The sequence below is a fragment of the Grammomys surdaster genome, unplaced genomic scaffold (assembly GCF_004785775.1).
Source record: "Grammomys surdaster isolate TR1022 unplaced genomic scaffold, NIH_TR_1.0 66, whole genome shotgun sequence".
NCBI classification, from domain to species: Eukaryota; Metazoa; Chordata; class Mammalia; order Rodentia; family Muridae; genus Grammomys; species Grammomys surdaster.
In genome coordinates, this window is record NW_021604568.1 from 2,562,574 (window position 1) to 2,577,223 (window position 14,650).

General features: G+C 51.5%; 1 protein-coding gene across 7 annotated transcripts in view; it reads right to left on the minus strand.

Annotated features, from left to right (window-relative positions):
* Positions 1-101: 101 nt before the first annotated feature.
* The window catches only part of Hps1 (HPS1 biogenesis of lysosomal organelles complex 3 subunit 1), a 25,162-nt gene continuing 10,613 nt past the window's right edge, over positions 102-14,650 (minus strand). For 4 of the 7 annotated variants that reach the window (XM_028773353.1, XM_028773327.1, XM_028773346.1 and 1 more), the window contains exons 7-20: positions 12,439-12,599; positions 12,037-12,154; positions 11,581-11,679; positions 11,354-11,423; positions 9,279-9,325; positions 7,757-7,924; positions 7,457-7,675; positions 6,396-6,457; positions 5,918-6,052; positions 5,767-5,832; positions 4,757-4,901; positions 2,703-2,816; positions 1,199-1,281; positions 102-698 (exon numbers count right to left, since the gene is read on the minus strand). In XM_028773353.1, the coding sequence (XP_028629186.1) occupies positions 536-698; positions 1,199-1,281; positions 2,703-2,816; positions 4,757-4,901; positions 5,767-5,832; positions 5,918-6,052; positions 6,396-6,457; positions 7,457-7,675; positions 7,757-7,924; positions 9,279-9,325; positions 11,354-11,423; positions 11,581-11,679; positions 12,037-12,154; positions 12,439-12,599 (1,650 nt within the window). In that variant the 3' untranslated portion in view covers positions 102-535. Of the gene's footprint in view, positions 699-1,198; positions 1,282-2,574; positions 4,359-4,453; positions 4,902-5,766; positions 5,833-5,917; positions 6,053-6,395; positions 6,458-7,456; positions 7,676-7,756; positions 7,925-9,278; positions 9,326-11,353; positions 11,424-11,580; positions 11,680-12,036; positions 12,155-12,438; positions 12,600-14,650 lie in introns of those variants that run through there. The other 3 variants (XR_003712162.1, XM_028773366.1, XR_003712163.1) reach the window with 3 other exon arrangements.

Here is a 14,650-nt window from a genome sequence, read left to right on the forward strand (position 1 = left end):
ACACACACACACACGATGTTTTTTTTCAGCCTTTTCAAATCATGGTATTAAGGAGGCAAGGGACTCTCAGTGTCACAGGAAAGGCCAGGAACAGGCTTGGATAATGACAAGAGCCAACATTTATTGAGCACCTGAGCACATTCAGCAATCCTCCTGACCACCCTGAGAGGTAGGTGTTGTCAGTTCAAATGTGAGGAAACACGACTCACCCAGTTGCAAGGGGGCAAGCTGGAGGGAGCAGACCACTTTCCATTTGGGTAGGAAACAGCTACCCTACACAGACCGGTAGGAAGTGGGTAACTTCACACAGCCCGAGTACTAAGACTTCTGCTGCTCTCCTGGGCACCCAGAGGGGCAGCTTTCCAGGGTAGCTGCTGCCATCTCTGACCACACAGCTCTGGGGGCAACAGAAACATGGCATCCCCTCCCTTCAGAGAAGGCTGCTCACTAGCCTGTGTGGAGGAGTCAACAGTGGGGTGTGAGAGAGGGGGCTGGAAGAAGCCTAGCTGTGGGGAATGCCTGCAAGCAAGCCGGCCTAGGGCAGGGTCACCCGTGAGGCCTCCCCCAGGCGCCGGGCCAGCTGGCTGGCCTGCTGCACCAGGAGGTCAGTGGGGACGACAGACAGATGCAACGTGAGCAGCTCATAGCACCTGACAGGTTCCGAGGGGCGGCTCTTGCTGTAGAAGCGCAGGAGCTTCCTGCGGGAGACAGGGCAGGACTCAGGCAAGGCCGGGGGCTCCCGCCACAGATGCCTCAAAATGCCCACCCCACAGTTCTCACAGAATAGCCCAGGCTGTGACACTACCTATGACCTCTAAGCTCCAGCTCAACACCAGGACACAGTCCCTGTCTTGGGGCTCTCAATCTCTGACCAGTGTTCTGGCTAACAGGTGTGCGTGTGTGCATGCATGTGTGTGTGTTGTGTCCTACTGATGTTCTGGCTAAGAAGTGTGAGTGTGTGTGCATGTGTGTGCATGTGTGTCCTAGTGAAGTCTTCCCATGCAGCCAAGACTGTGCCAGCAACAGGAGATGGGACTCGGGTGTGCTTCAAGATGTTTCCTCTCTTCATGTCGGAGTCCCACCAGGTTGCTATCATATCGCTAGCTGCTCACTCTTGGAAAGGCTATTTGTCATGGCAACTTGAGGCCTTGCCACCAACACCTCGGGCACATGTGGCTCCAGGGCCATTAATTGTCACCTGTAGTAGTCACCTCCCAGCACGCCAATGGGGACTGAGTCATCCGAGAGGACAGGCACCTCGATCATCTGCAGTTTGTACCCCTGTGGGAGGGAGAAGACAGTCTTAGAACGGGAAGGAGGGAGGGAATATTGTGTGTGTGTGGGGGGGGATTTGAGGGGTTTTTGGGAGCCCTTGCAGGGCCTGGCTTTTTGTATTACTACCTTGCCTGGGACGTAGAGAGAGCCACCACCACCACCTTACACATTGGAACATAGTCCAGTGATCAGCTGTGACCATACTTTGCAGCTCTTGCTACCAACAGGTGGGGCTGTGTTAGTGAGGTGCTCACAAAGGCCCAGGAAGAGTGTGTGTGTTTGTGTGTGTGTGTGTGTGTGTGTGTGTGTGTGTGTGTGTTGAGAAACAAAGGCTTCTCAAAAGACTCAAAGTCTCTGCTTTGGAGGAAATGGGAATTATCAGGGCAGGGTAAGGTGGGAGAGGAGGATCAGTTAAGCTATGTACTGTGCCAGGCACGATGACAGTGACCACAGATCCTCCCACCAGAGGCTCAGGTGGCACCATGGGGCCTACCCCATAGGGAGATGGCTCAGCAGTGTTCAGGGACCCTTGTGTGGCTTGAATGTCACAGTTAGTGGTCAAAACTTGGCCTCCCATGGCTGAGCTGCACTCCAGTGCCTCACGGAGCTACACTAGTCACCAGATCCTTGTCCTTAGAAGCTCTAGCACTCAGAGACACTTAGGAATCAGGACACGAGGATCAGGACACCAGACCTCAGTTTCTAGTGCCATCGTTTGGGTTTTGTGAACCCAGCCATGGTGTTTATTTGCAAGACAGCAGTGTGTCCCCATCTGTAAAATGGGTCAACAGAACCCATCCCAACCATTCCCCCAGGTTGTGAGGGACAGATGAAGAAACTACATCGCACTATAGTAAGGCTGAGTTGTTACACCCTTAGCAAGTGGAGAGAACAGAGCAAGAGCCAGGAAGTGTACAGGAACAGAACAGGAGACCCTGGGTGAGGGAGGAGGGACTCTTAGACACTTAGCATAAGTGAGTGGGAAGTGTTAAGGAGATGAGGAAAAAAATGGGGGAAGGGAGAGACAATGGGTTTCAATGGCCTTGTGGTTCTGTGGTGGGGTGAGGGCTACAGTACTACACAGGACAGGGAGGGAGCTGAGCCCGCTGCAGGCAAGCCTCAGACAGGCTGGTTAACTGCTTTGAACCTGGGTCCTCCCAGAGAGTGGGAGTCATGGTGTAACTTTTGTCATATGGCTAGAGATAGTAGCCGGCTACAATGGCTTCTCCTCAGACTAGGGAGTGCCTCCCATTGGCTCACATCTACCTGGACAGTCCTACACCCCTGTCAGGTGCTTACCTGTGGCTCCACCAGGGACAAGAGGAGATGAGACAGACAGATTGAACAGCGCAGAAGAAAGGTATCCAAGGGTTTAGAGCAGTGGACAGCTCTCAGGACCGTCCTGTCCAGAGATTGGGCACACCCACCATGTCATTCTCGAACCACAGGAAGTAGGAGCAGCGGAAGTCCCCTTCCTGGAACAGCAGTGTGGTGCAGCCCTTCTGCAGGTACCTGCGCGCCAGTTGGACCAGAGCCCAGACCTGGGGAGGGGAGATTGCTTAGTACCACTCTAAGGGCTGTGACCTCCGTAAAGGAAAGCACAGCACAGAGCTGTGGAGGTCCTGGGAGTCCAGGACTTCTCAGAGGCAGGATTTTGTCTGGGTCAGAGTTGTAGGAATGAGCCGTTACAGGGTGGAAGTTGAGAAGGCTCCCCCTCCAATTGCCATGGGGATAAAATACATGTGGAAGTGCTTCATGTAACTTTACTACACACAACCCATGGCAAACTGCTCATTGAGACCAGAAAACAGCCAAGAAGACTGTGAATAAACCCAAGTGCCCAGGTCTGTAAGGCTGGGAGAAAATGGTACCAGCTCTGTGCTGGAGGCCCTGGGAAGCATCAAAGCACACAGTGAGCCCTAAGCTGTGGCATCTCCTGCTTAAGGGTCAGGCCCAAACATAGGCTCACTATATGGTGCCTGGGAACAGTGGCCCTGAGGGACATTCCTGCCCTGGGAATGCTCTGCCTAAAGCAGGTGCTGGTACCTACGCTGCCTAAGAGCAGCCTGAAAGGTGGTCTCCTCTACTAGGCTTCCCTACTTGGTGCAGGGCTGGGAAATGACCCACTCTCAGAAGCCTCAGTGGAAGGGTGGAGTCTTTACTCTGCACTTGACAGAATATACTATCTAATTAAATCCGCAACAGACACGGGAATCAATTACAAGCTCCAGGAATGTAACCTGGCCACACAAATAGGTAACTTCAACAATAGCCCTCCCATCTGACCAGGGATGGGGACTTAGGTGTATGCACAGGTGTGTCCACAACCAGTTATAACTGTGACAGTCTGGAGACAATCTAAAAGCTCATTCAGTAGGGGGAATGGCTTGAGTGAATTCTGCTACACCTGCATCATGGGGTTGCTACAGGCAAGGCATGTAAAGAGTTAACAGCAGGAAGAGAGGCACCTGACACGCTGTGAAGTGAGGATGTGTCACACAGCCCAGTGCATGAAGAGTGGGCAACACTGGGGAGGAAGGCAACGAAGAGCGAAGAGCGATGGGCTAGAGTCCCCACCCACCGCCCCAGAGCAGGGTGCAGGGGTAACGTGGTAGGTGGGGAAGGCAGCCATGCTGTGCACAGCATGCTTGCGCCCTGCTCTGTCTGTCTCAGTTCTGTGAGTTCATGTGTGCTTAGTGACCTGTACTCTTTATGCTAACGCTATGTGGTAAACAGCACCATCTCCATAATGGACATTTGAACTAAAGCAGAACCGAGATGTAACTGAACCACGTCAATGTCACACAGCCGGACCAAGAGGGCTTTGCAGCTCTGGCCTCTCACCACCACCTTGCTTACCTATCATGATATACTTTATACAGACAACATAAAAATATAGCATTTTAGAAATGGCAGAGTCTTTCCTTCAATAACTACGAGTCTGCCATGAAGAAGAGTCATTAAATCCAAAGAACAGAGAAAGATGCTTCCTGAGTAGAAACCACCCGTTACACTTGGCTGGGGTGTGGGAGTAGTTCAGGCGCAGAGTGCTGTCTCAGTACATGAGTCCTTGGGCTCCATACCTAGCAAGGCAAAAATTAAAGAAATCAAATTCTGATGCCCAAATTGTTTGACCCCTGAGGTTCTTTCCAGTTTAGCCGACTCAGCAGATACTTACTGTACATTCACTCACGCTGGGCTCTGACCCGGTGCCAGCGCTCTGGGGATGCCAGGCACACTGAAGGACACCAGGAGGGGCTGCCAGTATACCGGGCCCCACTGGGTCTAGAGGATAAGCCACTGAGCCGGTTAACTAGGCACACAGGCAGTGGCGGACAGGCATGGCAGGGTTTCACTGGAAGTGTTAAGTGCCTCAGAGACCAGAATGGCCTGTTTCTCCTGGGTCGTGGTGGGGGTCAGGCCTCAGTGTATCCTCCTCTGACAAGCAGCAAAGGGCACCCGGGGCCAGAGGAACAGTTACCTTGGCTTTGACGAAGGCAGCCAGGGGTCCCTTGCCCAACTCGGAAGACATCTTTTCATTGGGGCTGAGAGAAGGAGCCACCATTTGCCCGGTTGTACGGTCCACATAGATAAAGTGGACCAAGCCTGGGAAATCCTCCAGGTAGGTGAAGGCCTGAGTCAAGGAGCTTAAAAACCAGAGACAGTGGGGGATAGTGGGGGTGCCTCTGCCCTGGTCATGGGGTTCTGGCTGTCCAGAGGTGAGATTTGGAAGACCAGGCTGCTGTCTACACAAGCTTCTGCCTCCACTAAGCCCTAGAGACCTCATCTCCCCTAGCTCCTCACTCCCACTTAAGATCCTTGCTACCTCATGTTTAATGTAGGCGGTTCTGCACTCTATGGGAAGGAAGCCATGGTCACAGCTGGTCATTTCAGGAGTTAATTTAAACATACACCTCGAGGCTGGTGTGTGAACAGACACTCAGCTGATGAGTAGGCTTGGCTGACTGCCCACCCTCATCGTGCTCCGGCTCTTCTTCGCCTGAGAGACTGAAAGCATCTATGAGAGGGGAAGGGCATGGATGGGCAGTGGCTTATGGGTAAGAGGTCTTGCGGCTTCCTGCTCAGCTACCTGCTTAGGACCGAAGTCCCACGAGACTGTGTCCAGAAACATGGGAGATTTTAAACAAGAAAAGCTGTGCTAACCTCCCCAGAAAAATCAGCATTAAACAAACTAGTTTCTACAATGCACAGATTGTGTGTGGTGGGCCTTCTCAGTGCCCTTGTCACTACGCTGTGACCATCCATGGAGGATGACACATTGATGACAGCAAGCATCCTGACCCCTCTGGAAAAGGATCACCATTGGATGGATGGAAATCACGGACATAGAGGTCCTAGAAGATTTCTAAGATAACCCTGGAGCAGCAGGAATTCTGAAGTGCAGCCGTGGGCTATTCCTATAGATGGCTCCGTGGGACACCATGGTGGGACACACATGTCTAGCCTCTGGCTGAGGCAGGCAGAGGATATGATACCATGGTGACATTTCTCTGGCTCTTCACCAACAGGAAGTCCTTCCAGTCCAGAAGTCGCTCCCTGGGGAGGGTGGGAAACTGGAAGCTAGGCTGCTGTGCACGAGCCCTGCCCACCTCCTGCTCCCTCAAGCATGAAGTACCCTTACTTCATGAGTTTCTGGGCTTGGTCCTGTAGGTGCTGGGGCAGGTGTGGTCCTCCCCTGCTGGGTGCAGTGGCCAGGAAGCTGAGCCGGTAGATGATACACAGATGTTGCTTCAGCTTTCCACAGACTTGGAGCAGCCTGGGCAGTGATACACAGGAAAGGACACACAGAGCCCATGGCCACCTACCCCCACCACACAGGGAGGCAGCTGCTCGTCTTTCCCTGGTGTCCTCTGCCACACAGCATCTCCTTGAATCACTTCTGTTAATAAGTGGTGGCTTCCTTAGGTGGCACTTACTTGGCCTACGTGCCTGGTGCTAGGTCCATGTCCCCTCCAACTTCCTATGGTTTCGTCCCCAGCTCCCTGGGACTCCCCCTCTGTCATTGTTAAATCCTCGAGCTTATCTCCCCCGGGGCCTGGGGAGACCCTGCAGCAACCCTCTCTGAACAACTCCCCTTCACCCCAAGGACAGCTACTCACTCCCAGGATGCTCCTGGTTCACTTTTAGAAAAGGCTTTGCTCTTAAATTCCAGCCAGGCGTTCTGTAAAGGAGAAGGGTAACAGGTCTGTTCTGGGCTGTGCTCTGCAGGGCGGTCCAGGGGTGACTCCATCCTACATCCTGACACTCAGGCACTGCCTCAGTCACTTAGCAGGGCATGATGTAAACAGCAATTTCTGTGGGCCAGGTGAAGGTCATGTGGCCTCGGTGGGCACAGACATGTACTGTAATGCCATCAGAGGGGCCAGGTGAGTCCCTCAAGGGACCGCAAAGAACCAGTTGGGGTCTGAAAAGAAATGGCTGCTGCAGGTGACCTGTGGATGGGGTGGGGTAGCCTCAAGGGGGTCTTGGATGACTGTCCCCTAAGTGAGAAGCCAGCATTCTAACAGGTGTGCCAACATGATACCCAGGGCACCTTACGACCCTGTGCTGTCGCCTGACAAGCCGAGGCTCTGGTTGCTTGTTCTTTCTCCCCTAATCCCTCTGCCCCTTTCAGACTACCACACATTCTAGCCCCAATGAACACCAGCTCCTCAGACAGTCTCAGCTACAGCAGAGGCCCCAAAGTCTATCAGTGAACTCTTCTTCTCTAGAATCCCCTCCCCCTGAGGTGGACTGTGACTGGTGCCTGTGATGGCCTTGTCACTGACTTCCTATACTGCTTGGTGCTTGGTCTCAGTCTCCACCCAGCCCTTCTCTCCATGAGCCCGGCAGGGACAGTGCCCTGTGATTTCTGGCTTACGAGTGTGCTGCTTATGGGAGGGCTACCCTTGGCTACGCCATGGCTATCGAACCAAGCCTGTTTCCTGACTAAAGCACTAGAATTACAATTTGAGTACTGCCAAATTCCTATAAAAAGGTTCTAAAAAACTGTCAAGTACAACTGTTTGGTTTTTATCCTTTCATAAGAACAACTAGGACTATAGACTGAGGGAAACACAGACAAGAACCAGAGCGAGCCCCTCATCTACCCAGGATGACCTGGCCCACTGTCAGCTCTGCCTCTCCTCCAAAGCTGGTGCACGCAGCCTCAGTGTCCTACCTGAATTTCCTGCCCAACTCGATTCTTGATAAACTTGTCCTGCATCTCCTGCCAAACTCGATTCTTGATAAATTTATCCATCTTCTGGCGCAGGTCTCCAACAAAGGGCTGGGACCGCAGGGCACTTCCGGCCTCCTGACCTTCCTTCAGCTTTTTTTCCAGTAGAGAGAAGCCATCCAGCAGCTGGTACAGGATCAGAGCCAATGAGGTGCTGGTACTCTGCCAGGAAGAGTGGATGCCAGGTGAAAGGGGGTGAGCAGCGAGGCCCCCGAAGCTCTAGGGTGGGCTGGGGCTCCGTACCTTGGTCAGCAGCACCATGTTGATGCCTGGCCACAGGGGCAGGCAGTACATGGTGTGCGGCACTAAGGGACAGTAGTTTTCTTTTATGTTGGCATCCAGGAAGATCCTTCTGGGGCTGGGAAGTTCTGGGGAATATGGCGCCTGCCCCTCGGGGGTATCCTCAGCCACCTGTGGGGAGGAAGATCTGTCAGTCTGGTGGGGAGGAGAGGAAGAAAGGCCCAGACTCATCCACACTTAGAGCCACACACCTTGGCTTCCGTTCCCTGCCCAACCTACAGCTCCCGTAAAACCCAGCCCTGAGGTCTCTGTGCTGGAGCTGCCCTTGCTAGGGCAGTGCTTCAGACAGGAAACAGGCTTGCTTAGAAAGCCATGATGTAGGCAAGAGTAGCTCCCATTCTCCTCTGTCTGTCTCTCAGCTTCTGCTGGGCTGTTCTGTCCAATCAGGACAGGACACCATGATGGGCAGTGGGAGGGGGTACGGGAACTGGGTGGGTGGTCAAGGAACAGCTGAAGAGGTACAGAGCCAGCTGTATCGGTACACTCTGCCTTGAGGTAAAGGAAAGAACCTAAAATGCCTGACATGTCAGTCGCCCTCGGAACACCCCAATGGCTCTCTACACTGGGGAAACTGAGGCTTAAGATGACTATATGAATGGGCCTCCAGCCTGGGGTGGGGGCTCTGCATGCATAAGAAATCTTTTGGTGGAAAAAGTTAGAGAATTAAATAAGTCATTAGTGATACCCCAGAAATCTCTCTGAAGGAGGTCACTCCAGTTATACACAACAGTAACAAGTGGAGAACCATTTGCTCATTGTTCTGGGACTTCCTGAGTAAATATAGCATGTGCATGGATGGGCTCTAGAAACCCCCTCACGGAATGCTGACGTAATGCCGAAGGGCTCTGTGTAGACAGGAGAACACCAGTAAAAAGGACAATGGCTCTAAGTATGAAAAAGGAAAATGCATACAGTATGCATACACGTTCATGCAGAGTATGTGAGTACGCATGTGAGTGTGCGTGCATGTGAGTGTGCGTGTGCACATGTACATGAGTGTGCATGTGTGTGAGTATGCACGTGCATGAGTGTGCACGTGTGTGCATGTGTGTGAGTGTGCATATGTGTGCATGTGGATGAGTGTGTGAGTGTGCATGTATGTGAGTGTGCATATGTGAGTGTGCATATGTGAGTGTGCATGTGAGTGTGCATCTGTGTATATGAATGTGTGTGTGTCTCTGTACAAAATAAGAAATGACTAGAAGGAAGTGCCTAGAACATATTCCATCTTCAGAGGGTGTCCTAGTAAGAGTCCCTTCCACATTTGACTTTTGTTATTTCTCATATCTAAATTTAAGAAATATATTTAAACTTTAATTTTTTAATATTAAAACTTAAATTGGATGCTCATTTCCATGAACTTGGGGAAGGTTGCCTTCGCTGCTCCCCCATCCCTGCTTCCACAGCTGGAGGCCGTGGTGCAGCTGTGGCTACTGGCCCAGAAGGACACACACAGGAGACTCACCCGGAGAACATTGCTGGGCGGGGTGCCATCCAGCCAGACGAGGCTACCTGCCACGAGTGAGGAGAGAACTGTGGAAACAGCCCACGGCCCATCCCCCACTCCTGCAGCTCAGGGGCTCTAGATCACAGAAAGCTCTGGCCATTTAGCCCTGAGCACTGGGCACGGCAAGGGCATTTTCCTGTGGCCACAGAGCCTGAAAACCATCCCCTCAGAGCTACCCAGTGCCAGCTGAACTCTGAATTTCCAGGGTTAAAGCAGCCTGGACAGAAGCTTCCGGCTGGGAACTGAGCCCGCAGCAGGCATCTGGCCACAGGGTGGGACAAGTTCCTCAGACCCTCCCTTTCCCCTCCAGCCCCCTCCTTGTTTCTCCCCCTGCACAGGGACTCAGTGTTTCCCCATTCAGTTCTTCAGATATCGAGCTTGCTGAGCTACTGTGTGCAGGGAATTGAGCCTGACCTCCCTCCTATCCGGCTCACCAGCCTATTGAAGCCACTATGTATTTGAAATATTACATGTTTGTAATATTATCCTTTCTTGCAGTTCACTGCAAATAGCCCTCATTTGTAAGCAGCCTCTCCTCTCTGGGTGGCTAGGTTTGGAAGCTTCAGAGCTGTGTAGACTGCTCTGGCCTGTGCGGACTCTCGGTTTACAAACGACTTGCACTGCAGTCATCCATTTGTAAATCAGGTGTCTGAAACCTAGGAACGCACTTGCTCCATTTGTAAGCTGGGAGTTTCCTCTATTATGCACAGCTCTGAGGAATACAAACTTAGCCACCCAGAGAGAGGAGGGTGGTGACAGACAGGGAAGGAATTGTAAGGTGGGGGTGTAATGGAGGCCATGACCATGCAACGCTTGCAGTTATGCCTTGGGGGTGGGGCATTTAGAAAATGAAGGAGGCTATGAGCCCTCCCCCCTGAAAGAAGTCCAAACATAAAAATCAGTCTGTAATCTCTGGGTCTCCCAGGTACCCCAAAGCCCAGTCCAGACCTAACTAAGGTTCCTAAGAACACCTAACTCAGTGTGTTCAACTTGAGCCATATGTGAAAACCATTTGGGGCCCTCTGTAGGAAAGATATCCTGCCATTCCCATCTCAGCTCGGCTTAATTGAGTCACTCTGAGCTCCTCAAGGGAGTCCAGCTGCAGGTGGGGCTCAGTGCACACCGAAAGGCCCCGTGGCCCCGGGTCTGAGGACTGACTCAGTTGTGCTGAGTGCAGCCAGGGCTCAGAGCCACTCATCTAGGGAAGCCTCACAGAAACTCATTTAAAAATAGTTCCTAATTGTCCCTTCTACAAAGCCAGTCTCTGGTTAGGTGGGTGAGCCACAGGCTCCCTCCTTTTATCTTAAGATCTTGGTCCTTTCCTGTGGCTGATGACAAGCTGGATTTTTAGCTTATCTACCCCTCTAAGCAATGCTCTGTGTTCAAATGGCAAATTGAACATTAACAGTGTTAACAGTGAGTTTTTACTACTTACCCACAGATCTTGGAAAAACAGGTAAGGTTTAAAAAAAAAAACTCTGTAACTGAATATTTATAATCTAAAATGGGCTTGAAGTCAAGTGGACTATTGCTTAATTTTAGTTGCTAACTTAACTATTAATTTAATGACTACAGAGGCAGAGAGAACACATATATGCAGTTGTATAAAAGCATACAGCGCTCTGGTGATACTATTTGCACAATGCTTTTTTTTTTTAAGATTTGTTTATTTTTATCTTATGTGCATTAGTGTTTTGCCTGCATGTATGTCTGTGTGAGGTGTCAGATTACTTGGAACTGCAGTTACAGACAGTTGTGAGCCGCCATGTGAGCGCTAGGAATTAAACCTGGGTCCTCTGGAAGAACAGCCAGTATGCTCTTAACTGCTGAGCCATTTCTCCAGCAACCTTAGCGGGGTTTGAATTCAAGCTGGGGCTGACAGGGAGGACTGCCAACAGCGCTGATTTACAGCAGTCTAAGTGACTTGCTCAGTCCCTCACAAGGAATAAGACACAATAAGTACAAGACGTACTCTCTAGGCTGCAGACTGGCTTCTGCCCCATGATGCCACCCACCCGCTCCACAGGTGTCACCTGAACTCTGCTCGCCTGGGGAAGGAGCAGGGGTGAAGTACTCTTCAGGGAGGGAGATGCTGTCTGCGTCCTGCAAAAGAAGACATCACATTGGATGGTGGTCATAGGCCAGGCAGCCTCTCCCAACAGGTTCAGCCAGACCTGCTCTCCTGGGAAAGTTGGAAAGGTCTGGCCTGGCCTGAGGCAAGATGGGGCTGCCCTCTTTCCTCTCAGGACCCAGCACGTACAGTCTCCTCGGAACTCCTGGTGGGAGCTGAGGTGCTCTGGCTCCTTGCCTGCTGGACGGGAATGTTTTGGCTGCTCAGGGGTCTCCTCTGGGGGAAAGGCTGTGAGAAAGCCAGAGAGATGCAGTCAGTGAGGCTGACTTGGCTCTTCCCACAGCCCCATCTCCCAGTTCTTCACAGAAGCCTTCCTCTCTACCCTGGCCTGGGGACATGGCCCTCCAGCTGTCCAGTGCTCCAGTCCTAGCAAGTCTGACATGTTGGTATCTGACAGGCTGTACCTGTACAGCCTGGCACCACTGGTGACATGATCATGTGTCAAGGCTGACAACATGCTCGGCCTTGACATGAGTTTCAAACCAGCGCCAACTCTCTGGATCTGCACAACCCTCCAGACCACCCGTTCCAGAGTTCTTCCATCTTAGAGTAGGGAGACAAATGCCCCCCCTTATGCTGCGAGACCTGAGGGCTGTCGCTGTCATCCTCCTCCTCCTCTGTGTTGCCTTGGGAGGGCTGGAGGTCCTGAACCAGAAGGATGAGAGCCAGGAGATCTGCGGGGCGCAGGGTGCTCGCACCATGGCTATAGACACAGGGCAGAGTGGTGTGTGAACACGCAACTTAAATCTTGCTGGAGATATACAAGGTCTAAGGAAGATTAGCCTACCGATTTTTAAAATCAAAATTGCATATAAAGCAAAAGTTATCATTAGGAAGGCTCTAGGGGCCAGCGACAGACTTCAAGTGTTGTTTACAACCATTTCCAGAGAAGGGAGAAGGCCAAGGGGTGAGACAGGCATCTGGGAGGGCTTCACTGCAGTTAAGAGTCTGGAAGATCTTTGGTTGAGGTCAGGCCCTCAGGTTTACCTGGAGTAGAAAGCCAGCAGCTTGCAGTGTACAAGCAGGAAGGCGTGCAGGACCTCCTCACCACCCCGCTCAGGGCTGGAGTTGACAGCTTGAACCACGTGTCGCTCTAGCGTCTCAATGCTCAGCTCACAGAGCTGGGGATGGAGGAGCCGCTCCACTGCCTGGCCAGGGATGGGCAAGAGAAAGGTCCTCAGCAGGTCATGCTGACTGGAGGGTGCTTCCCCTCAACCCATAGGGACCGAACACTAGGTGCCAGGTGTGGACAAGCTGGGAGATGAAGATGGCGAGGAAAAGCCTGTGAGGCTCCAGGCTCCAACAGTGCGTAGGAAACACGGGACAATCACCTGCAGTGTGTGCTAAGCAGGAACACGAGATACCGAACTAGAAAAGAATGGCTGAGACCTACTGGGATAGAGTGTTCAAAGAGATGTCCCTGAGGAGATGACCTTTAAACTGATATCTGACGGAACAGAAGCCTGCCAGACAGAGCAGGGGAGAAGCAAAAGGCGGGCGGCGAACACAAAGGCACGAGATGTACAGACAGTCTGCAGAACCACTGTCCCACTCAAGTGGACGGCAAGTCTCATGAACACTGAAACCGTTTCTAACAGCTGGCAAACGTGCCCACTGTCACACCTTTATCAGGCCTCTGGGAGCCACAGATGGAAGGAGAGAACTGGCTCCTACTAGCTGACCCCTGAACTCCACTGTCATGCAATGGCACTTGAGCACCCCCCCAATAACAAATGTAAAATAGGGAAAATTTTTACAAAATATTACCAACATAATATAAAGTGCCTTAGTATAAAGGCATCACTAATCAGATCTGTTGTCATCATCAAAGCTTAGTTACATTACACACTCAGCAGAGCCGAGTCTGGCCCGGCTGCATCTCAGGGGTTCAGTGGCTACAAGCTTGTTATACAGAACAAGACGCAGGATTCCTGAGACTATGGATGGCCCATGTCAGCACCGTACAGTAAGGCCTGTTAGGAAGGTAGACAATGACAGAGCCTCTAGGGCCTGGTGGGTTTGGGGAGGGGTCGAGATTTCATCTTAACTACATCAGGCCTCACCCTATAGCAGCTTTTCCTGGTGCCTGAGACAGAGCTGGCTGCCCCTTCTTTTGTACCCCTGTGGATTTCGGTGGAGAAGGTAACAGGCACTGGGCCACTCTGCTGTGTATTTAGAATGTATGTCCGTCTGGTTTCCTCTCAAGATTGGGGGTGTCTTTAGGTATCAAGGTCTGGCCCATCTTCCAGCACACAGTAGGTATGTTTCTTGGCAGTTTGAATGAGTGGGGTGTGAGAACAAATGCTTTCAGATCCATTCCCAGTTCATGAACGCTTTTCAGCTGCCTCTCACTTGCTGTTTAGCTCAGCCCGAGCTGCTTCACCCATCAGCTTTCATCTCTACGCTACCTGCAAGAGTTCTTTAAATCTGCCTGGCCATTTTGAACTCTTTCATTATTTCTATTTGTGGTGTTATTTTTCATATCTTTATGAGTTTTATTTTGTATTTTTTATCCAGTAATTCCAGCTCCTTGGTATCCAAACATGTTGGTAAATGCTTGTCTGATGTCCTGACTCACTATGGCAGCTTACTGTCTTGTGGATCTGACTATCTTTAACTATGAGCACATTGTGTGTGTATGTACACATGCACACACACACACACACACACACACACATACAGACACCCAAAGACAGACACATACATATAGAGACACGCAAAGGGACACACACAATAACAGACAGACACACATACAAAGACACACACACAAAAGCAGACAGACACACACAGACATCCAAAAGGACACACACAAAGACAGACACACACACACACAAAGACAGACAGACAGACACACACAAGACAGACATACACAAAGCCAGACATATACACAGAGACATGCAAAGGGACACACACAAAGGCATACATACATACAAACACACACACAAAGACAGACATACAGAGACAGACAGACAGACAGACAGACACTCTCTACTTTAGCGATTTTCTAAGAGTGCTGAGGCCACACTGGGCACTTGTCAGAGCTGAAACTCCACAGCCCTGCCTCGGATCTGCTCAACAAGAGTCTGTGGGTGAGGACTACCCTGCACTCAGTGAGCCCACCTGCTCATCTGACAAATGCTGAGAGAGAGAGAGAGAGAGAGAGAGAGAGAGAGAGAGAGAGAGAGAGAGAGAGAGAGAG